Raw genomic sequence first — 23,715 nt, forward strand, 5'->3', positions numbered from 1 at the left:
ATCCTTTTCTGTTTGGTCATTTTTTTCCTCTTTCTGGTCCACTCCTTTGATTTGAGACCCAGTTTCCTTTACATTACTATTGGTTTCCTGTGCATTTCCATTCATTTTAATTAGTTTAACCTTCATATGTTCCTCTAATTTGTGACTAAAATCAACCAGTTCTGTGAGCATCCTGATCACCAGTGTTTTGAACTGTGCATCTGAAAGTTTTGCTATTTCTTGGTCACTTAGAGTTATGGGCTCTGGGGCTTTGAGTTGTTCTTGAGCCATGTTTTGATCTGTTTGTGCCTGTTACGTATGAGAAGTGGAGCCTTAGATGTTCACTAGGGCGGGGCCCCGCAGGTCGCTGGGTTGTGATGCTGTATGTGGGGGTGGGGTCAGAGAGGGACAATAGTGGTCCCCTCTGCCACTTCCCGCCACTGGGGCCTGCGCGGTCTGTCTCACCACTCGCTCCTTCACTGGTTTATCTGCACACGAATGTGTGACCGTGGTCAGCCCTCAGTGGGTCTGCCCGCTACTCCACACCTGGGATCCGCCCACGACTGCTGGCGAACCTGGATCCGGTGGATCTTTCCTGCCCGACCCCGCTCTGCTGCTGGCTCTGCCCCTCTTACCGGTTTGGCTGAAGGGTTCGTTGCTGTCAGACTTCCGTGTAGTTCAATTTTCTGTGGTTTGGCTGCGTTTTTGTTGCTAAAACTTTGTTGTTTTTAAACTTGGTTGTGCAAGGAGGCACAGTGCTTCCACCTACGCCTCCATCTTGGCGGAAGTCCTTTATTTACTTCTTTAAATCTTCATCTGAGGACATTTTTTCATTTCTTGAGTGAGAGAGAGAGAGAGAAACAGAGAAACATCGATGTAAGAGAGAAACATCAACTCCGTTGCCTTCCAGTATGTGCCCTGACTGGGGACCATACCCAAAACCTGGCTATCTGCCCTGACCAGGAATCGAACCAGTAAACTTTTGGTCCATGGGATGATGTTCCAACCAAATGAGCCACACCAACCAGGGCATGCTGTTGACATTTTAATGAAATGTAATTGGAGAAAGCAGTGTGGTGGTCAGACTCTGAGTTGCCTGCTGAGGAGGGGGTCACTGGGTGGAGCTTTTCTTACCTGTCCAGCAGGCCAGGCTCTGTCCCTGCCCTGAATTAGGACCCTCAGTCTGGGCACCTTCGCATCAACCAGGGAAAGCCTTCCCTCCGTAGCACCTGGGGAGAGCTGAGCCCTGGGCCCTGAGCCTGGGATCTCGGAAGGGCAGAGCAGGGCATGGGCCTCAGCCAGCCATGGTTCTCCCAGGATGGTGCCTGGATAGAGCTGGTGCAGGCAAGCTCTGGATGGCAGGCTTTGGCTCAACACAAGACAGTGCCAGACACGTCAGGGTATGAGCTACCCCTTCCTGGAGGTGTCCGTGAAATGGGCTAATCACAGAGGCTGGTGGTCCTATCAGGGACCAGCAGAGGGGAGAGTTGTGTGCGACCTGCCCTTCGGGTGGCCTGTTCTCCAGGCTTTGCAAGGAAGGGAAAGGGATTCAGCCGATGGAATCAGGGAAGGCCGTGTGGAGGTCAGCATTTGAGCTGAACTTGGGAGGGTGAGGGTGAGATTTCAGACAATAAAACTGTGACAGTATTGAAAGGAACTTCAGAGACACCCTCCCCCCCCCACCCCCCTGTGAAACAGGACACATAATTCACATGAGGCTCGGGGAGCTGAAGTCACTTGCCCAACCAAGGTCACATTAGTTATGCAGTGGCTTTTAAAAGTTCAGAGGGTTCCCAGGGCAGGGCCTCTGAGGAGCCAGTGGGTGCAGTCAGCGCCGTGATTCAGGCCCAGCAGTTAATGAGTAACCAGAAGGCTCTGTGGCCAGCAATCAGCTGGCAGGGCTTGGAGGCTGAACTTGAGCCTGACTGGGAGTCTTAGTGAGTGGGTGACAAGTCACTCCTGACAGAGAAGTTTGTTCCAGCAGTTCAGGACTGGGGGGACCATGCTGAGAGACAGGAGGGCAGAGCTGTGCTTGGGGCTGCTCCCCAGGACCTGAGCTGGGACCCAGAGTTTTCAGGTGAGAGGCTCAGCTGTGAGCGGCCCCCCCGTCTGCCAGCCTGATGGGCTGCCGAATTGATGAACTAGTTACCTAGCTAACTTGCTTCCTAACTACCTATCTTAACACCCTTCATCCCTTTTTTTCTTCCTAACTCTCTCTTCCGTCCTTTGCTTCCTTCTTTCCTAATTTTCTTTTTTTCTAACTTCTGTTCCCCATCCCTCCCTCCTTTGCCTCCTTTCCTCCCAGCTGACTCTACCTTCTTAGCTACCTAATTGTTTTCCTTCCTAACTAACCAGGTTACACCCTCACTCCCTTCCCCCTAACTCCGTGCCTTCCTTTTCTAAATTTCTAACTTCTTCCTGAAATTCAGGCTTTGGAGTCACACGGCCTGGGTTCAAATCTGTTCTGTGACTTACTGGCGATGGGAATTGATCGAGTCCCTTCACCTCTCCAAGCCGCAGTGTCCTCCTCCTTCAAACAGGGAAGATGATATGGTTCCCAACCCATGGCATTGTGGGCCAAACCTCAGATCCAGTTGGCACTTGGTATATATGTCACTGGTATGCCATTGGCGTGCCCTGGGCAGGCAGGGTAAACGGATCAACCACAGGAGAGAGAAGACAGATACAACAGCAGAAGCAGCTGCAGAGAGGGGAGCAAGAAGCCGTGCGGGCAGAGAGCTGTCCGGGTGTGGGGGTCACAGTCAAGGTGATGGGGAGCAGTGGGCATGTCAGAGTTCCCCCCGGGACTTAGAAGTTTTACACACTGATGCAAAGATGAAAAAAAAATAACCTAACCCACTGTCACCTTGGCTCGTGGCTCTCCAGACTGTTTTCTGTGGCTGTACACAAATGTTCGTGTCCACGCGTGTCTCTTTTCTCTGTACAAAGATGGTCCCTGGTATACCTACCATTCTGAACTCTGTTTTTTTCTTTCTTTCTTTCTTTTTTGCTTGACACTGTGGCACATATATGTTTACTGTTTCATTTTACATAGGCTCCTGTATCGATTTGGTTTGTTGTTGGGTGATTTCCCACTTTATATGTCCTGTAATTTGTCTTATTAATTCATTCCTTCATTCATTAGTCAGATAGTATGGAGCTCTGACTATATTCCAGGCCCCGGTCTAGGAGCCGGGCGGTCAACAGTGAACAAGAGAAGTCTTTGCCCTTATGGAGCGGATCTTCTCCTTGGAGACAGAAGTTAAAGCCTTGCATGAGAAGGTGTCAAAAAGTGAAATATAAAGCAGGAAAAGGGGATAGGGAATGAGCCGGACCGGTTTCTTAGAGCAACCCACCTTCCCAGTTTATCCAGGAATGTACTGGTTTTAGCACTGGAAGTCCCACATCCTGGGAAACCTGGAAGCCCTAGACAAACCAGGATAGTTGGGCGCCAGGGACTGGAAAAGGCCTGTCAGAGAGGTCACATGTGAGCAGAGGGCTCGGTGACATTAGCGGAAGGCAGCTGTGCAGGTGTCTGGGGCAGAAGGAGGCCAGGGGACACTCTGTGTTGGAGGAGCAGCCAGAAAGCCCGAGAGGCTGGGGTGCAGTGAGAGGGGAGCGGTGGGGACACGGTGGAGCCAGGCCAGGTGGATTCTTGTAGACCATGCCAAAGACTTTGGATTTTGATCCTTCAAGTGATGGGACGTCACTGGTGTTTTAAGCGACAAACTCACATGATCTGATTGACATTTTTAGAGAGTTACTCTGGCTTTTGGTGGAGAGAGATTGCACTGGGGGAAGATACAAACAGAATCAGTGGGGCAGCCACTGCAATAATCCACGCAAGTGATGCTGGTGGCTCAGGCAGAGGGGTCGCAGCAGTGGGTTTCTGGGTGCACTTGGAAGTTAGAGCCTGGGGGAGTTCTTGGAGGAGTGAGGGTGGGGTGGGAGTGCCAGCTTGAGCTTTTGAGTAGGTGGCAGCGCCATTACAGAGATGGAAGGAGCCGGCCGAGGAAGAGTGGAAGGAATGTGAGCCTAGACGTGTTTTAGCCACTCGAAGTCCGAGGCGCCTCTGGATATCTAACCAGCGAAGCGTCAAAGAAGCAGCTAGATATTTAAATTCATAATGCAGGCAAGAATCAGAACGAGGGAGATTTGTTCGGGAATTATTGACTGTAATTGGTGCTCAATGCCATTCAACTGCTTGAGATCAACTAGGAAACAAGTGCAGACAGAGGTCCAAGGGCTGAGCCCCGGGACAGGCCAGTGTTTAAGCATAAAAAGAGGAGGGGGATCCAGCAGAAGAGGAGGAGGAAGAGCAGTCAGGGAGGTCGGAGGAAAGCGGAAGCTCAGGAAGCCCAGCAGGAGAAGGGGGTGTGCCATGCACTTCTGAGAGGCCAAGTGAGGGGGCCAATGAAGAATTCATCCCCGGCTCTGGCACGTGGAAGCCACTGTTTAGGTGCCGTGTTGGGATGAAAACCTCTTTGAAATGGAAAGACAACTCTTTCTATTGGAGGAGACGAGCTGAAAAGGGGAACAGAGAAATGGACGGCATCTGGCTGGGGATGCAAGGTCGAGAGAGCAAGCTGTTTCAGCGGCGGCAATATGCCGAAGCGCCTTGTGGTGGATCATGCAGGTTGTTCCTATTGCCACCGTTGCTCTCCTGTTCTAAACAGTGCTGCTGAGCGAGGGGCCAATCAGGGGCTGGTGGTTGAAAAGAAATGTCCTGGTTCTGAGCGTGTGTTTTGTCAACACGACGTCCTGCCCATCTGTGTATCGGTTCAACATTTCCATTCCGTTGGAAGATGGTGGGCTCTGATACTGTTCACTCGGGCTTCCTTGGCTGACAGCGTCCAGCACCCGGCCCTTCAGAGCCTGCAGAGAACCCCCAAGGCCTGTAGGCTCAGGTCCCTCCCTGACCAACCCCTTGGCCCCAGCGCCACAGATCCCGCCACTATGGTGAATTGCAGACGTCTGGGTGTGGCATGTGGTAGCTACACAGGAGGTTCCAGAAGAACAGGGGCTGTGTCAGGCCCTGTCACCCCTGCTCTCCCCAAATGACCCCTCATGAGCTCCAGGGAGAGAAAGGACCCCGTGAATATTCCACAAGTCATCATACCAGGCAGCAGGAACTTCAGGCACCCAGTGCTGCTGAGGCCACATTTCCTGCCTCTGGTGTAGCCAGAGTGCTGCGGGCCGACGGGCCCCCTCCTGGGGCTGGCGGGGAGAGGCCCCAACGGCCAAGTGCCCGGCCGTCAAAGACCAAGGCCAGCTGGACTGAGCTCCAGGTTCCTCTCAAACATCTGCAGGTTCTTGGGAAGCGAAGGGCTCTCAGCTGCCATGATTGGGGTGCTGGGGCCTCATCTTCAGTCCCCGATGGTTTACCAGGCCGGGGTATGCCCCGGGGGCAGATCTTCTTCCCAACAGGCCCCTACACACACACACACACACACACACACACACACACACACCAATATGCACCCACCAATACGAATGCAGACACACAGTGACCTACACGTGGTTACACTGACACACACGTGTCAATAGATACCCATACTCATCTCACACACACGTAGATGCCCACACACAGACTCACACTCATACACACAAGCGCATTAACACATATAAAGATACACACGGACACATGGACACACTACACAGAGGCTCCCCGGAGTACACACATGTACACACCGAGAACACACAGTCACAGAGGCACAGATGCACAGAGAAGTTATACAAACACAATGGCCACGACACACCCTGACAACGGAGCACAGGTGGTCACCTACACAGACTCACACACTGACGCAAACACTGCGATCTACAGGGACACACGGACACGACAGACAGACAGACAGGCACATGCACACATTAAATACCTGCACATGCACACCCTGACCCGCACACACACCCTGGCCCACACGCACACGTTCCACCACACCCTGAGTCTCCAGGGCTTTCCTGCAGCTGTCACCCACCCCCAGGGGGAGGCGATGTCCCCGAGGGAACAGAGGTCTCCCAGCCCATCTTAAGCTCTGCTGGGTCCTGCATGACATCAACAGCCCCCCGATGCTGCCGGGAGTTTCGAGCTGGGGCCAGGCCGGCGCCAGGCACAGACACTTCAGCCCTTGTTGGGAGAACAGAGAGAGGCTCTCTTGTCCACAGCCCGTCCTCCAGCTCCAACTGCTGCTTCTCTCAGCGGCCCCTCCTCAGGCTGGTGCAGGTACGGGGGTCCCGGGGAGGCCAGGGCCTGGCAGAGGGGCCATCAGAGTCGGCCCAGGAGAAGGAGTGGCCGCAGTGCGGGCTGTCTGCAGGAGCACAGGCCAAGGGCACCAGGCTGCTGCACTCTCCAGTGGGCTGTTCCTCAGCTTGCTGTCTCAGGGCTCCACAGAGCCCGGGGACTCCCTCCCTTCCCCTGAGGTCACTTTCTCGGCTCCGCAGAAGGCCATGGGGTGGTGTTCCAGGTGCCCCCTAGTAAAGATGGGCAGCGTCTGTCTAGAGAGGCTGGGCTGCAGCCCGTGCCCCACAAAGGGCCAAGGCTATGGGACCATAGTCTTGAGGTTCACAAACTGCATAGCAGTTTCCCAAAGCAACGGGGATGTCAGGTGAAATATCAGCTCTTGGCCTTGACCTTCCAAGCAGGGGTGGGTGGGGTTGTGGGGCCCTGGGCACCCTGAGTCAGGGCCTAAGTAGGCCAGCCTCCTCCACCCTACAGAGTGGGGACAGGACAGACACTGTGCTCCTAGCTGCATGGACCAGCTGATCTGTTTAATCTCAGTCTGGGGACTCTCCATGGCACCAGCCCAAGGCCCCTAAGGCAGCTGGCCTGCCAGGGGCATTGGGCAGAAGTCCCTGTGGCAGGGAGGTAGCACAGAGCCCAGGCTGGGGCTGTCCCCGGGAATTCAGGGTGGCAACATACCTGGACGGGAGCCAGAGCGGCCCAGCCTGCCCCTCACAAGCTATGTCATCCTGACAAGTCCCCTTCTAGGCCTCAGGCTCCCCACCTGTGCAATGGAGTGAGGGGGGCAGACTTTATGATCTGCCAGGGTCCTTCCAGCCTGGCCATTGTGGACTTCTGGAGCTGCCTAGCTCTCAGGGATCTTGCTACTCGGGCTGTCCCCAATCCTTGTAAAAGACTCAGCCTGGGAGGGGCCACCCTGACCATCCTCCCTCCTTCCCAGTGGAGGTTGTCCCAATGCAGGGGTGGCTGGCCTCTGGGGCAGAAGGAGCTCAGGCTATGGCAGGGGTACAGATGGGGTTGGGGAGGGGTGGAGAGGGCAGCGGTACCCAAAGCCCAAGACGGGTGAAGCTAACTCCCCAACCACCTCTCTAATGCCTGCACCTCCTTGTGTCCCCAGCCCCCGCCCTACCACTGTTACAGAATGGACTCTGGTCCTAGCCCAGCTGGGACCCCTAGTCCACAGGTGAGTGGGTCTTGGTTCCCCTACCCACCACCAGGGGGCTCACATCGTTACCTAGCTCGGAAAATCTATAGAAGCACCTGCCAGGCAGGTGGGCCATCCCACACAGGACGGTGGGGGGGAGTGGGGGGTGTCCCAATAGGGGTCACTCTAAGCTCATGGAAGTGGGCTATTTGTGGGGTAAATACATAAGAGATTTGGGCAAAGGCTTCAAGAAGTAAATGAGGTAGAAAAGTCACAGAATTGGCTCTGAGGACACTTGGGTTGTTGTATTAGCTGTGGGGCTGCCAGTAAGTCCTTGGACAGGACAGCCCTTCTCTGAGCCTCAGTTTCCTCACCTTCACAAGAGGCACGACAGCAAGCTACCACCCAAGGCTGTTGTCGAAGCTGACCAGATGGTAGATGAGGGTGGGTGGGCAGAGGGGTGGAAGGAAGGAAGGAAGGGAGCCCAGTAGAGATGTTGGAGAATAGATCAGGGCCTGGCGCAGGGGACAGGGAGGGAGCCAAGGAGTAGGTACCTGTTCATATTAATTCCCTCTTTCTGTAAATGTCTTTAGCACTCAAGGGCCAATGGGAACATCAACCTGGGGCCCTCAGCCAACCCAAAGTAAGTTCCAGTCTTTCAAGCAACTTTCTCCCCTGGCTCCCCAGCCCTGGGAATAAAATCCAAGTTCTCTGGTCTACCTTCAAGACCCCCTGCCCTCTGGGCCCAGCATCATCCCCCACCTTTACCTCGCACTAACTCCCCAGCCCCCGCCCACGCTGAGCCCTGGGCCTAGAGTGCTGCCCAAAGTCTACGCTGTTGGCAGATTCCCACCCTTCGGGCCCTTCTCAGGCTTTGAAGCCGGATCCCTCACCTTCTCTGCAGTTGTGTCTGGTTTTCTCCCCACTGTACCTGTTATCTACCTGATCGTGAGATTCCCCAGGTGCAGGGGCCAGTCTTATAAGACCCCTCTTGGCTGAGAACACTTCAGCGGTGAGGAGGCTTGGCTGTAGGAAAGCTCCTTGCATTCCCCACCTCCAAAGTGAAAAAGAAGTCTGGATTTGATCTCAGGAGAAGGTTGCACAAGCTTGCAAATGCTGACCCGTGTTCTCCTCTCTTCCCCCAGTGCCCGGCCCACGGACTTCGACTTCCTCAAAGTCATTGGCAAAGGGAACTATGGGAAGGTAAGTGACATGGTGACGGTGAGGGGCCTGGATCTCCCTTCCTTTGGCCTCCTCTGCCTGCTGCCTGTCACTCACATGTGCAAAGAGGGAGCTTACAACCTGCAGATTCAAGGATGCAGGGCCAGAGCTGGGGTCCATCAGTGGAGTGGTCACCTGCACAGGCTTGTGTTTCTGCTTCCCTCAGGTCCTACTGGCCAAGCACAAGTCTGACGGGATGTTCTACGCAGTGAAGGTGCTGCAGAAAAAATCCATCTTAAAGGATAAAGAGGTACCAGAGATCAGGCATAAGCATTTCCTCCCCTTCTCCTCAACTCCCAGGCTAGGGTGGCTTCCCAAGATGTGTCTCAACTGTGAGGGGGTCCATGGGCTGGGTGCAGAGGGGGTCACAGCAGGGGGCCAGGTGGTGCCCAGGATGCTGACCCTTCTCAAAGAACGCAGGCAGAACACCTCACCCACAGGCCTGAAGGAGGAGCTAGTCCAGCCCTGTGCCTCCCCCTGGGAAATTTGGGGCCCCATGTGGACGAGCCCTTGGCCGTGTCTAGGTGCCTGCCTCCCCATCTATGCATCTGTGCAGGGTGGAGTCACACTTCGTAGTCTCTGAAAGCCCTTCCAGCCACAGCCATCCTGAAGTTACTGAGGCTTTAGCTCACTTTATACCAACCCCATCAGGAGAAGCTAGCAGGCTCTGAGAAAGGGCTGAATATCAAATCAGAGGACTCAGGAGAAGACAAGGACATCTTGGGAGTGGGCAGGGGAGGTCTTCCTGAGGGAGGTGGCCTTGCAGCTGGCCTTGAAGGTCTGAAATGAGGGTGTTTGGAAAGGGGAAACAGCATGAACTAAAGCATGAATGTGGCTTCGTTTATTCAGTAATCACATAAGCTTTGCTCATCACCCCAGAGTTGGGAGGCGGGGGTTTCTGATCTGGGGGCTGGAGCTGCACCCACGTGGACTGGTTGGGGATGAAGCGACCACACCAAAGCCTGAATACTAGGCAAGGAGTTGGGGTTGGCAATAAGGAGCCAGAGTGGGTGTCTGAGGAGGGGCCTGGGAAGGCCCTGGGCAGGGCAGCCCCCACCAGTGGGGCCTTCTGGGCCATGCCTTGGGCCCCTGTCTGTGTGACCCCACAGCAGAACCACATCATGGCGGAGCGCAACGTGCTTCTGAAGAACGTGCGGCACCCATTCCTTGTGGGCCTGCGCTACTCCTTCCAGACGCCGGAGAAGCTCTACTTTGTGCTCGACTACGTCAATGGAGGAGAGGTGGGTGGGCCCCCAGGGAGCTCCCCTGGGCCAGCTCTTAGCTGGGGGCTGTCCCTCCCACATAGCGGCTGAGTACCAGGCTCTGGGATGATCTCACATTTTTCATACAAAAGACCCGTTTTGTAGTTGAAGAAACTGAGGCTCGGGAGCTAACTCACTGCTCAAGTACACCCAGCTTGTACCTGGCACAGCTGGGATTAGAATGTGGGCCTGTACCGGCTTCCCCCTGCAGAGCTGCCCAGGCTCACCTGGGAAAGGTGGATGTTAGAGGAGCTCTGCAGTCAAGGTTTCCAAATGCCATCATTTTACCCCAGAGGCCACTGGTGGGGGTGACCAGGAAGCTCAGGTGGATGAGCTGAGTTCCCTTCTAGACTTCGCTCTGGCCCTCTGGGGAAAACTTAGTGGGGTCTCCTCAGCGATCCCACATGTAAGCTGTGTGACCTCATGCCTTTTTGTCTGCTGCCACGATGGGACTTCTCATCCCGCATCCCTAAGCCCCTGGTGGAGGTGAAGGACTTTCCATGCCAGCAAAACAGCCCAAGCAGCTGGCCCACGGGCAGATCTAACCTGGGCTGAGTTGGACAATAATCTTATCACCTGGGGTGGAGGAAAAACACGGTTTCGAACCACCCAGCTTCACATCCCAGCTCTGCCAGTTTCAGGCTGCACGATCCTGGCAGGTCACCTGGCAGGTCACCTGGCAGCTCTGACCCCTCCCAGTTTCCTCTTAGGTGAAACTAGCATCTATCTGATACCTTGAAGGTGGTCATGAGGATTAAATGACATAAGAGATGTGAAAGGTCCTGGCTTGGAGCCTGGAACACAGCAGGCACTCAGTCCACACTTATTCATTGCTCCTGCTGACCCTCTGGTCCCCCACAACTGCTGTATGGGGTGGAGGCCAGCATGTGTTTTGTCATCTGAGTGCATTGCTGCTCAGAGAGGGGGCAACTTGGCCAGCTGCCCCCCTGCACGTTAGGAGCTGGAGCTGCCCCCCCACCCCAGGAAACCCTCTCACAGGTGTCTTCTCCCTCCAGCTCTTCTTCCACCTTCAGCGGGAGCGCAGGTTCCTGGAGCCCCGGGCCCGGTTCTACGCCGCTGAAGTGGCCAGCGCCATTGGCTACTTGCACTCCCTCAACATCATCTACAGGTGAGGCCTGCCTGTGGCTCGGAGCCAGGCCCCGCCCTCTGCCCAGACAGCCAGGGGTTGTGTGCACCCCTGAGTCCTGATGCAGTCCCAGTGAACCCAAGTTCTGAGGAGAACCCTTCGTCTGAGCAGAGCGCCCCCCGTGCAGTAGGGTGGGAGCTCCTCCTCCTTTCTAGGATCAAGGGCCTGTCCTCCCCGGGCTTCCCTGGACCTCTCTGTGAGCCTCCGTGAACCTCCCTCCCACCAGGCCCCCAGGTCCCCAACTGCCCTCACCGAGTGGCTGGGCCATCACAGCCTGTTCTCTTGTTTCCTGCAGGGACCTGAAACCAGAGAACATCCTCTTGGACTGCCAGGTGTGCGTGCGTGTGTGTGTGTGTGTATGTGTGTGTGCATCATTGCACACGTGTTCTATGCACCCACAAGCATGTGTGGATGGGCATGCACATGATGGAGGGATGCATTCAAATATGTGTCCACATGCCATATGTGTGCATGCATGTGTCATCGTGTGCACATAAGAACATGTGTATATGTACATGCATGTGCATGTATGGGGGTCTCTAGGAGGCAGGGGTGGAGTCAGGTAGAGGCTTGTGAATTTTGTATTCCTTCCATGTCTTAGACTTGGTTCCCTGGAAACAGATCCTGAGCTAAAACATTGGGTGCAGAAGATTATTGGGGAACAGTCTCAAGAGATAGACCTTTAAGGGAGTGAGAAGGCAGGATTGGGCAGAGGAGGAAGCTCACCTGCACTGTGGCTGCAAGTGAGGCCTCAGCTGATGGGGGTGAGAAGGGTCCCCGCTGAAATGGCTCTTTAGAGCTGTTCTCAATTGGGGCAAGTGAGCCGGGTGTTTGTGCCCCTGCACCCATCAGTCACTGGGCGGGAACTGCCCCTTGGGAGGGCCCTAACTTTGGGCAAGGGCAGTGGGAGAAGGGCACTCAGGACAGCTCCTAAGGGGGAGATCTGGGCAGAGCCCCGTGGTGTCTGCCCTCTCCTCAACTTCCGCCAGCCTCCCACCAGCCCAGCTGCCACAAGGTGTGGCTGCTTCCTGGGCCCCCAGGGCTCTGTCAAGGGGGCTGCTGCTACCAGCTCCCTCCAGCAAGGACATTCTGGAGCTGCCACTGTCACAGGGTATGGGTCTGGGTCTGCGATGAGCTGGGCAAACAGCAGAACGCCATTCCCCACCCCACGGCGCCCCCCCCCCCCCCGCTCCCAGTCGGGAAGGCCTAGTTTTTTCAGTAGGGCCTTCAGCCTGTGCAGGGCATCAGACCCCACGGTGGCTGCCTTGAGGTGTTGCACCTGGGCTTCAAGATTAGGCCTGGCCATCCATACCTTAATCTTGGACCACCCTCCTACCCCCTCCTCCCCTCCTCCACAGGGACACGTGGTACTGACAGATTTTGGCCTCTGCAAGGAAGGGGTGGAGCCGGAGAAGACCACGTCCACATTCTGCGGCACCCCGGAGGTGAGCTAACGCTTCCAAGAGGAGGCAGGCTATGAGGGTTGAGGCCACAACCCCGGATTAGAGGCAATGGCGTACACCAAAAAGAGCTCCCCTCTCCCACCCAAGCATTTCCCCTGAGCTGCCTGTGCCCCCAGCCTTGGTTTCCTCATCTGTGTAGTGGGGGCATCAGCTGGCAGGGCGCCCGGCCAGCTGCTGGTGACTCCGCCGTGGTGCTGTCTGATGGAAACAGAAATGCAAATCATACAGGCGATTGAAGTTTCCCACCAGCCATGTTGGGAAAGATGAAAAAGTGAAAAGAAACAGGTGAAGTTAATTTTAATAATGTCTTTCATGAACCCAATGTACACAAAATATTGTCATTTCAACATACAATCAATATAAAATTGTAGAGGTAGTAGTTTATTGTTTTTTGTCTCCTAAGTCTTTGAAATTGGGGTGTATTTTACACTGATGGGCCACCTCAGCTCAGACCAGACACGTTTCAACTGTGTGGTGGCCACATGTGGATAGTGGCTGCCCTACAGGGTGAAGTTCATGTGCAACAGGAGGGCCTAACCTGACAATTAAGATCAGGGCTGGCGAGTGTGTGAAAGACAGCTTTTCTTCTACCCTCTTTCATCCACCAAGAGCCCGGAAGGTTGACATTTGTGGGTCTCAGCAGTAATTCCTATGTCTGCCTGTCCTGCCAATGCCTCCATGCAGCCTTGGGGTTCAGCCCTTCCCTCAAACTCTTACCAGTGTTGACCCTTGGACCTCAGACCGGAAGGGGTCACCAGTTGCTTGGACAGCTGTCTGGGCGGGGTTGTGGGACTGAGGCTGCAGGTCTGGGGAGCTCCTCCCAAGCGGGCATGAGGCAGGGCGTTCTCTGCTCTGCTGTTCTCCCTATGCGTGATGATCCAGGCTTCAGATCACAGCTGGAGCTCCTCAGTTTGGCATAGGGTAGCCAACAGACAAATGACCTTCCGTGCAGGAGCCATTGTCTGTGTTTGTGAATGGCCAGGTGTCCGCCGGACAGAGCTGGCCTCCCCAGGCCTGACAGTCCAGCATCCCTTCCTTGGACATTGCCAAGGGCAGGGAGCAGGGCATATGGCACCCTGGCTCATGTAGGAGACAAGTGGCCCCAACATGTCATCACTTCCCTGATCTTTTCTGCAAGTGCCCTGTTTACAAATGGAGAGGCTGAGTCTGCGGGTCTTTCAGTTAAGTGTTTCCCCTCAACAGTACCTGGCTCCAGAAGTGCTTCGTAAAGAGCCTTACGATCGGGCGGTGGACTGGTGGTGTTTGGGGGCTGTTCTCTACGAGATGCTGCACGGCCTGGTGAGTGGGGTCTGGCCGTCTGCAAGGGACATCTGGCTCTGGGGAGAGGTCGGGGGGGGGGCCTCTCCCTTGAGTCACCTGCTCAGGGTCCTCAAGGAACTGAACGGACCATCTCTCCACTCCAAGCTAAAACAGATAATGCCAAAGTGAATACAAGGATTATGTGTCTTTTTCAATAATGTCAGTTCAGCGCTTTACAATACTCCATCTCCCATGTTACTCCTTTGGTTCCTCAGAATAGCTTTTTGCGAGTGGCTGCAGGAAATGGAGTTGTTTTTAATTTACTGAAAGGGAAACTGAGGCCCAGGAAGGTCAGAGTGCTGGTAGGTTGTGCAACCAGCCCAGGACCCAGTCCTCGGCTGCCTGTTTCAGTGGAGGTCCATGTAGACTTGCCCCAGGCCAGGCCTCACTCTAGGGCGGCCTCAGCAACAGAGCTTGGTGGACATAAGGAAGGAAGGGCTGGCAGAGCAGGTGGGAGGAAGAGCATCAGGAAAGACGGCTCCGGATACGGTTTGGGGCCTGGCTCTCTGCCTAGGCTTTCGTCTCGCTGAGCCTTGTCTGCTCTTCTGAACAATTGCAACCTGTCTCCAAGGACGGTTGTGAGGATGGGATGCAATGATGAAGGGAGAGTGTGAACCTTGCAAAGTGCAAAGTTAGTGCACAAAGCAGGTTACGAGAGGTGGGGTAGGGGATGCTCCCAGGAGGTGCACAGGCCTCACGCAGGTGCAGAGAGACTCCTTGGCCTTCCCAGAAGCCCTGTCCACTGTAGTGGAAGCCCAGAGGTCTCTGTCCCTCTCCAGTCTGCCATGTGAGCCAGTGTATAAGACGCAGGTCTGGCTGATCCTTCCAGCAAGCCGGCTTTGCTCTAAGTCTCTCTGAGACCTGTGCCCACTTGCACATGGGTGATCCTCCAGCTCTCTCCCTCTCTCAACAGCCACCCTTCTACAGCCGAGACATAGCCCAGATGTATGAGAACATTCTGCACGAGCCACTGCAGATCCCTGGGGGCCGGACGGTGGCCGCCTGTGACCTCCTGCAAGCCCTTCTCCACAAGGACCAGAGGCAGCGGCTGGGCTCCAAAGCAGACTTTGTAGGTGACTTGCTGGTGGAGCACTGGCCCCTTCCTGCAGAGACAGCTCAGAAGCACAGTGACACGCATCTAGCTAATTTGCTCATTTGGAAATGCACAGATGCCGCTGCTTGATTACTTCCTTCAGTCTGGTGCTTTTAGTCAACCAATATTTACTGAACACCTACTGTGTGCCAGACACTGAGCTAAGTGCTAGGGATTCAGTAGACTGGGTCTCTGCCCTTATTGAGTTTAAGGGGGCAGGGGGAGAGAGACAATGAACAAATATTACATACAGTTGTTACAGAGTGTGGCAAGTGTCAGGAAATAAATGAACAGTGAGCTGAGACAGGCAATAATAATGAGAGGGGGTGAATTCACACTGGTATGGTCAGGGAAGTCCTCTCTGAGGAGGTGCCAAGCTGAGACTTGAAGGAGAAAATGAACCACTTGTGCAGAGCTGGGAGGAGGCATCCAGACACTGGGCAGCATGTGCAAAGGCCCTGTGGTGGGAGCAAGATGGAGAGTTGTACGCTTCAGGGTGTTTTGAGCAGGGGTGAGATAAGAGTCGATGTTAAGTTTTAAGAAATTCCTCTGGCTTCTGTGCAGAGTGGACTGAACTGGCTTTTCACAAATATGTGAGCGCTTCCTCCTTGCCAGCGCCAAGGCTGGGCACTCGGGATACAGAGATGAAAAGTTCACAGTCCATTTTCTTACCAAGTTTCTTGTATATTTTGTATTAAAATAGCATTTTAAAAATAACCTTCCATTCTCTACTCAACCAAAAATCATTTGGGTTTATAAAAGGAAGACCATGGTACTTTTCTCCCCAAAGTTTGTTTTCTCTTCTAGCAGAGAGTAGCTGAGATGCATGGACTAGGAGACAGGTACCTGGTCCAGATCCCCCCTCCACCACTCACGCTTAACTTCTCCCTGTGAGCCTCAGTTTTCCCATCTGTAATAATAGTGCCTAGCTTGAAGCTGCTATGGAAATCAAATGGATTAAGATATGCAAGGCACTTAGGCCAATGCCTGAAACATAGTACGTGCGTTTTAAGTGTTTGTACCAACAGCCCTACATGTCAGATGCCGTGAAGTATAACAACATTTAGGGCATTTGTCTACCCATCCCTGGCCAACTTAAGGAATGAGGTTTTCAGGACAACCAGTGCATTCCTTCCAGTTTGCATCTTAAAAGATATGTATGATTTTGTCTGGCCTGTGTGGCTCACTTGGTTGGTCATCCCATACACTGAAAGACCGCTGGTTCAATTCCCAGTCGGGGCATACTCCTAGGTTGCGGGTTTGATCCCTGGTTGGGGTGTATATGGTAGCAATTGATCAATTATCACATCATTTCTACCCCCTCTCTCTAAAAGTAGTGAAAAAATGTCCTTGGGTACAACCAGTGTTACTAGTTTTGGGAGATCTGGGATATTTTGGGTCTGGCTTTTTAACAAGCCCAGAAGGTGGTATTCTGATATAGGTGGCGGGAGAATCATTCTTTGAGAAACAGAGAAGGGGGGGGGGTCCTGCTGGGACAGCAGAAAGTTGGCACTGACATTGGTTTGGAGTAGGAAAGAAATGGTGAAACCTGCCCAGGGCTGAGTCCTAAATTCTGGGTCTCTGGGAGCCTACAGCTTTTCTTGGGGCTTTCCCTCCTAAACCTTCCAGAATGAGTTGCTTTGTCTGTTTCTCTGGTTTGAGTTCCAGAAGAGTCAAATGCACTAAGGCAGAGTGGGGTGGGGTTGCTAAGATCTCCTGGGGCACCCTAGTTCAGTGACATACCTCCAAAGCCTACCAGGTTCTGCACAGAGTAGGTGTTCACTAAACAGATGTGGCATAAACAAATACCATGGGAGAAAGGGTCTGGGTTCCTGATGATGGCAAAGGGGAGAGGCCTGGCTGTAGAACTGTCATCCCAGGAACCCAAGTTGCATTCTCAGTAAAGGTTTTTGGGCTGGACAGTCAGCAGGCAGCAGAGTTGGAGCTTGGGGTGGCATCGGGGAGGGATGGGAGGGTCTACGAGGAGGGCTGCCTCTGATCAGCACCTTCTTCCTGCAGCTCGAGATAAAGAACCACGTATTCTTCAGCCCCATAAACTGGGATGACTTGTACCACAAGAGGCTGACGCCACCCTTCAACCCAAATGTGGTAAGAGGTCACCACAATCTAGACTCTGGGTTGCCAGGGCTGGCGGGCGTTTGCAGGGCGTCTGGGCGAACTCTCTACAGGTGGGAAAAACCTGGATCCAAGGGGCTCCATGCTTCATCCAAGGTCACATGGAAGGTTAGAGGCAGAACGGGTGTAGAGCCAAGAGTCCTGACTGCCAGCTGAGCTCAGTGTGATGGGCCAGGCCTCCACTTCTTCATTTTTACACCAGTGACTCTCACTGCACAGCCCTTTACGGGTTTTAAAGTGTTCCGTGTCATGCAGTGCCCCTGGGTGGAGCCAAGCCCTGTAAAGACATTTTCCCCCTACGGTTAGCTTTTCTCCTGATAAGAAAAATGGCATGTATTCATTGTAGAAAGTGTGTAAAACAGAGAAATTTAAAGCAACAGGGGGAAAGGTTATTATCTCATTGCCCAAGGGAAACTATGGCTAATGTGTTTCCTTTCTGTCATTCCTGTGTGTTTTTTACCTAGGTTATATTTTATATAGAAATACTTTTTCCTACCCCCCTCTTTTTTTTTTTTTTTTTTTTGCTAAAAACTATGTCATTATTACTTTTATTTTAAAAAAAGATTTCATTGCCCTGGCTGCTGTGGCTCAGTGGATTAAATGCCAGCCTGCAAACCAAAGGGTCACAGATTAAATTCCCAGTCAGGGCACATGCCTGGTTTGTTGGGCCAGGTCCTGGGTGCGAGGCATGTGAAAGGCAACCACACATGGATGTTTCTCTCCCTCTCTTTCTCTCTCCTTTCCCCTCTAAATAAATAAATAAATAAATAAATAAAATCTTTTTAAAAATGTATAAAGAAATAAAATCTTTTTTAAAAAAGGGAGGGAGAAAGAGGAGAGATGCATGGATCAGTTGCCTCTCACATGCCCCCACCTAGGACCTGGCCCACAACCCGGGCATGTGCCCTGACTGGGAATCGAACCAGTGACATTTTAGTTCACAGGCTGGCGCACAGCCCACTGAGCCACAACAGCCAGGGCCTATGTCATCATTTCTGCATGTAATATAAAACTTTATAAGGGTCATTTTAAGTGGCTCATACTATTTCAACCCTACGTTGGTGGCATAATGTATCCAACCCTGCTCCTAATGGCGAATTTCAGGTTGTTAACCACTTTCTATTGATCGTAAAGTACTGATGCACATCTTTAAGTGTCTACCTTTGCCCAGAGTTCTGACTGTTTCCTTGGGAGGGATAGCAGGTGGAGAACGACCAGGTCAAAGAATGTGAATGTTCCTCGGTTCCTGAGTCACGCCGCCCCCACTGTGTGTTGGGGCGTGCAGTCCATTTCTGACCGGTGGAGCCTGCTGGAGAATTCTTACTCTCTGCAGCGTGTGTGTTGTTTTTAACTTTGCAAATTTGAGGGAAAAAATACCACCTGGTATTGCTTTAATTTTTGTTTCTTTGGTTGACAATGAAGGCGCTTAGTTTTTACATGTTAATTAGCAGTGCTAGTATGAACAGAAGGAATCCCATTTCCGGTGGACACCGGAGGCTCTCCTGGCCACCTCTAACCATTGAGCGATGTCCAGGCCCCTTCATCCAAGTGGTCTGCACACCTCAGCGCTGCCAGTGTTACTATTCACATCTCCCCTTAGGTGATTTACCTGTTTGTGAACGTGTCTTTGATCTTCAGGTTCTTGACATCAGTTGTCAGAGTACATTCAGTCCAGGCATTGAAAAGTGTCTTTATCTGAGGATTAAAAAAAAGACTTTCAGGATAATATTGAACATGCACCTTGGAGAGAGAATAATATACAAGATACTAGATAGGGTGGTAATAGAATGCAATGCATGAACTTCAGAGTGAGACATAGTGGGGGTGGGTTGCTGTTCTGTCACCTACCACTTGTGAGATCTTGAAGACGTTTCTTTAGCATCAGTGTCTTCATTTGTAAAAAGCAGAACAGACTTGCCTTGTCTAGGGCCATACATCAAAAAAGGGCCAGAGTTAAAACTTTAGGCCCTGGGCCAGTGCCACTGTGTCCTGTGTCCTTTTTGAGAAGCTAGAAGCCAAGGTCTCTTCAGTTCCACAGGCCGAGGCTTGCATACTAGAGCAGATTTGCAGAAGCTTCCACTTGCTCACCTGCTTACTGCATAAACCCAGCTGTTCCAGGCTTCTCTGCACACAGTGCCTGCTCCACAGAGAGGCTGTATTGGCTAGCTCTTGCTGCATAACAAGCCACCCCCAAACTAGGTAGCTTAAAACAATTTGTTACTTCCTTCTGCTTCTATGGGTTATTTGGGTGGTTTTTTGGCCCGGGTCAGGCCAGCAGTCTCTGCTGGGTTTTTTCATGTCCGCAGTCAGCTAGCAGGTCAGTTGGCGGTTGATGATCTAGAATTGCCTCACTCACGTGCTTGGCAGCTGGGGCAGCTGGGTCCTTATTCATGAGGCCTCTCGGACTCCAGGGGCATGGCCTGTGCTTGTTTACACGGTGGCCTTAGTGTTCCAAGTGCAGCAAGAGAGAACTCCCAGTGTGTGTTTTTCAAGCCTCTGATTGCATCACATTTAATAATGTCTCATTGGCCCAAGCAAGTCGCATGGCTAACCCCTACTAAAGGGTGTAGGAAGAGACTCCATCTCCAGATAGAAATGGAGAATTTGTGACCACTTTTATAATCTCCCTCACAGGTCTTGTGCAAAATAGCTAAAGCAATCTAGTCACTCTTCACCATATTACCCTATTTTATATTTTTTATGAGGCCTATCAACACCCTAAATTATTTGTGTACGTGTTTATTATCAGTCCTCCTACCCCTTGCATAATATAAGCTTCATGAAAGCAAGGGCCCATTCAATTTTGCTCTCCTGTATTCCCAGGGCCATGAACAGTGCCTAGAAGGCATTTTGGTCAGTATATGTTGATGAGGCTTGTCTTAGGGTTATTGTGGAGTGGGCATGAGCTGATATGTGGTTATTGGACCTCATGGAATAAAATGATGTAAACTCATGGGTAAGTGACAATAAGAAAGGGTGTCCACAAAGTGCTCAGAGGAAAGGCCCAGCATCCCTCTCAGGGCTTGTGGCTTCCTTGGGCAGCTCTGACGCCTGTGTTCCATTGTTGGCTTATATTCACAGGCAGGACCTGCTGACTTGAAACACTTTGACCCAGAGTTCACTCAGGAAGCTGTGTCAAAGTCCATTGGCTGCACTCCGGACACTGTGGCCAGCAGCTCTGGGGGCTCAAGTGCATTCCTGGGATTTTCCTATGCACCAGAGGATGACGCCGCCTTGGATTGCTAGGACAGAAGTCCCTGTGACACCTCTTGAAGGAAGCTGGATCTGTAAGGAATCACCTTCAGCTGCTAAGGGCAGAGACTCAAAGAAACAATGGCTTAAATAAGATTTTGTTTCCCCAGCACATAAAGAATTGTATTGGGTGGCCCAGGGCTGGTGCTCCAGGTCATCAGATACTCAGGGGCTTTCTATATTTTGTTCTGCCATCCTAGGCAGATGGCCTCAATATTAGTTGCTACATTATCATAGGGCGGTTACTGGAGCTCTAGCCATTGCTTTTGAGTTCTGGGCAGGAGAAGAAAGGAGGAAGGAGGGAAGAGCAAAAGGATACTTTTTTAGTTTCCCAGAAGCCCCACCCACCGACTCTGCCTGTTAGCCACCCATGCCTACCTGTCATGGAGCCTGGGATGTGGGACTTATGAGCTGGCACAGTATTACCCCTAATAAATAGGCGTTTTGACACGAAGGGAAGAGGAGGAAAATGTTGGGTAAGCAACCAGCAGGGCTTCTTGGCGACTAGATTTTTATCTCAAAGTGTGAATGACAGAGATGTGACAAGCCTATAGGGTAGCACCCAACATCCTCTCTTATTTCCTGATGCTGATGGTGTTTCTCTTTATTGCAGACAGTGTTAGACATTTGTTGTTAGATCTGTCTGCCTGGCATCTGAACTCCCTCTATTCAGGCAATCTCCTACTTCATGAGTCTGGCTGAGGTACCTCCATTGAAAGTAGCTGGACAGTTACTTTCCCAGCCTCCCTTGCAGCCAGGGCCAGGCATGTGACCCAGGAATGCAGCTGGGCCAGATTTTGACTCAAAGAAGGGACTGGCAGCTCCCTTTCATGTGGTAGCTGTGGTGACGGTACCCACAAAACCGAGTTCCTGGTGTAGAGGAGGCAACGATGTAAGTTGTGGCAATTGGGACCCTGTGGCAGCAGCCGCAGCCGCAGCAGCAGCAGCAGCGGTTTCTTCATGTCAGTGCTGTGGTGTCATTCCCCTCAGTCCTGGGAAGCCCTGAGCCTCGTCCTCTAGCTGTGAGAGCTTCTGATCCTTTTAAAAATCCCCATCCCTTTTTTGGCTTAATTGTCCAGTCAGTTTCAGAAAACCAGCCTATGCAGAAGCAGTTTCTGTGCTAGACTCTTTCAAGTCTGTTTTCAGTTTTTATCCAAACAACCCTAAGGTGAGAACTATTACAGACCCTTTTTAAACCAGTCAAGTAACAGGGTCACAGAGGTTGTTCCTTGCCTGGTCCCATAGCTAGTAGGAGCCAGGGCTGGGACTCAGAGCCCTACAGGCTGAGTCCGGGCTCTCACATGTAACCTCTGTGCTCATCTGCCTCCCAGTCCTTTAGGTCCAACAAAATGGCTGACAAAATGAGAACCAAGTCAGGAAGTGATCAGGATAAACTAGGTGGTGGGAAGTGGCGTGTGGAAGAGGAGACATTCAACTCACTCAGGGTCTGGGCCTAGCTGCCAAGTTCATGGTGTGCTCCACCTCACCTGTCCTGTATGTTTAGCAAGTCTAAGGCCAGGAGCCCAGGCCTTGGACAGGGCTCGGGGCTGGTGCCAGCTTGGGGACCACAGCTTCCCAGCCACCTGTAGAGCTCCATGTGATCTTGTTATTTCTCAAGGTAATTCTGGACAGAACAGGAGCACATAACCTCATGAATTCAGAACACCCTGCACTTACTTGTAGGGATGGATCATGCGGATTTCGGTGGAAAGCGACTTCTTTTTCAAAAACCTGTGGTTCATCGTCTACTCATTAGCTTTTTGGTTTGTTAATAAGAGAGGAACTTTCTTAACATCAGTGTGTGCTGCGACTTTTATTGCCTTTTCTTAATTTGGTCCTTTCCTCCATTTATCCAGGACAGCCTACTCCCCATTGCCACCCCAGGAATTATAAGGGGATGAAGCTGAAGACCATGGAGAACACACCAGTGACACAGACGGTGGAGACCAAAGAGACCTCTGATGTGCACTGAGAACTCTGAAACACTGATTTGATTTCTGTCTTCACAGTGTCTGCTGATTGACAAATGTAGAACAGGAGGGAGGGGCCAAAATTCCCCCAATTTCCCAAACCAAAAAACAAGAGACTGTAATTATCCAAAATGTACTAGTACCGTCAAAAGTACACAATCTGCTGTACTGTGAAACACATAATGATCTGTTCAAAGACTGTAAGATCACAAAATTTTCACCAGGATAGAAAATTAAAATGAAGAAAAACTATGATATAGAATTGATCATGCTACACCTATGTTTGCTGAGCATGTTCTGAGTGTTATGTACATTATCTACACACCTCACAGTGAGCCAGCATTAAAAAATTAACCTCCTTTATAGATAAGGAACATTTGCTCAGAGAGATTAACCAACTTGCCCAGGGTCACCCAGCTGGTATAAGGCACAGCCAGGAACTGAACTTGGTGGCGGCTGATTCTAAGACCCTTGCTTTTTCTCCAACCCCCAACAGTGGGAGAAGTGCTCTGGGGAGGTACTTTTTCCATCTTCTAGCACTCACTCACTCCACACGGAGCAGAAGGATCCCAAGACCTGTGCCAACTCTCAAGTGACATAGCCTACTGTCTCTACAGTGGAAACACATCACTTCCATTTTTATACCTCGCTGAAGACTGTGCATCTACCCAATTTTGCACCTAAATACAGCGACCCTAGGAAGAGAGTTCTCAATTGCCCTCCTCCACCGTTTAATTCCGCAATGACAGTAACTGTGAAAAGGCAACAAGAGCTGTGTGTTTAAGATCCCCTAACCCCTACCACTTTATACATGTTGAAGATTCTAACAAACATAAATTGAAATCGAAACTGTCCCTGCTCTCATCGAGTTGAGCCAGCGAGGTGGGTGGGTGGCATTGCACCAAAGTCCCCAGGCTCAGGACGCGGAGCGCTCCCCGGCGGAGTTTCTCATTCTCAAGGCGATGTCTCTTTCGCATTAGCAGTTCCTTCTGCTGGCTGGCTCTTTGCAACCCTTGCCTTAATGAATGCCACTTTTCTTTCACATCTCTGCTCATTGCAGGCGCCTTTCTGCCCAGCTCCAGCCCTCACAGCTCCTTAAGACAGTTTATATTTTCACTTTTTCTGTAGGATCTGGCCGAGTCTAACTCCCTCCCCACCTGGGGGCGCCTCTTGAGGGCGAGTTCACCGCTATACCCTGGGCCAGGAACTGCGGTGTTCAGAGATGCGGGACTAATCAAAGTGAAAGAACTAGCTCATGTTACCCTTCTCACCATTAAACCTGCCCACTGTCCTCCGGAAAACTGACCCCAATGTCCCAGGGAGCCGAAACTCGTTTGCATCACTGTTCTAGTCTCTTTCATCAGTTTTCGGACGCCACCTCCGGGTCTCAGCCGCAAAGCCCCGCCCTTTGCCTCTTCTGCGCCTGCGCTCTCGGGATCCGGTCTGGGGCGTTCCTCAACAACCCCTCTACCGGCGTTGGGAGCCTT

The 23,715-nt window shown here is 52.2% G+C and overlaps 1 protein-coding gene and 1 long non-coding RNA gene across 5 annotated transcripts; one reads left to right on the plus strand and one right to left on the minus strand.

Moving 5' to 3' along the window:
* The first annotated feature begins 1,875 nt into the window (after positions 1-1,875).
* On the plus strand, positions 1,876-23,080 carry SGK2 (serum/glucocorticoid regulated kinase 2). 4 transcript variants are annotated; one of them, XM_053671027.1, is made up of 15 exons: positions 1,876-2,056; positions 5,947-6,202; positions 7,338-7,403; positions 7,958-8,007; positions 8,510-8,567; positions 8,752-8,835; positions 9,695-9,826; positions 10,864-10,976; positions 11,290-11,326; positions 12,353-12,439; positions 13,661-13,756; positions 14,691-14,846; positions 16,890-16,979; positions 20,088-20,293; positions 22,115-23,080. In XM_053671027.1, exons 2-14 carry the CDS (start codon positions 6,029-6,031, stop codon positions 20,250-20,252), a joined length of 1,308 nt encoding a protein of 435 aa, XP_053527002.1. In that variant the 5' UTR covers positions 1,876-2,056; positions 5,947-6,028; the 3' UTR covers positions 20,253-20,293; positions 22,115-23,080. The 4 variants fall into 4 exon arrangements, with proteins under 4 accessions (XP_053527002.1, XP_037020239.2, XP_037020240.2 ...); XM_037164344.2 differs by having other exon boundaries at positions 5,964-6,202; XM_037164345.2 differs by having other exon boundaries at positions 5,964-6,202; positions 9,698-9,826.
* On the minus strand, positions 16,979-23,713 carry LOC119063164 (uncharacterized). The gene is made up of 3 exons (XR_005085108.2): positions 23,500-23,713; positions 18,616-18,701; positions 16,979-17,283 (listed from the first exon to the last, which is right to left on the minus strand). It is a non-coding gene; the product is annotated as an uncharacterized LOC119063164 (long non-coding RNA).
* Positions 23,714-23,715: the final 2 nt, after the last annotated feature.

This window comes from Artibeus jamaicensis, unplaced genomic scaffold, assembly GCF_021234435.1.
Source record: "Artibeus jamaicensis isolate MK-2021 breed Jamaican fruit bat unplaced genomic scaffold, CSHL_Jam_final contig_685, whole genome shotgun sequence".
Taxonomy (NCBI): domain Eukaryota; kingdom Metazoa; phylum Chordata; class Mammalia; order Chiroptera; family Phyllostomidae; genus Artibeus; species Artibeus jamaicensis.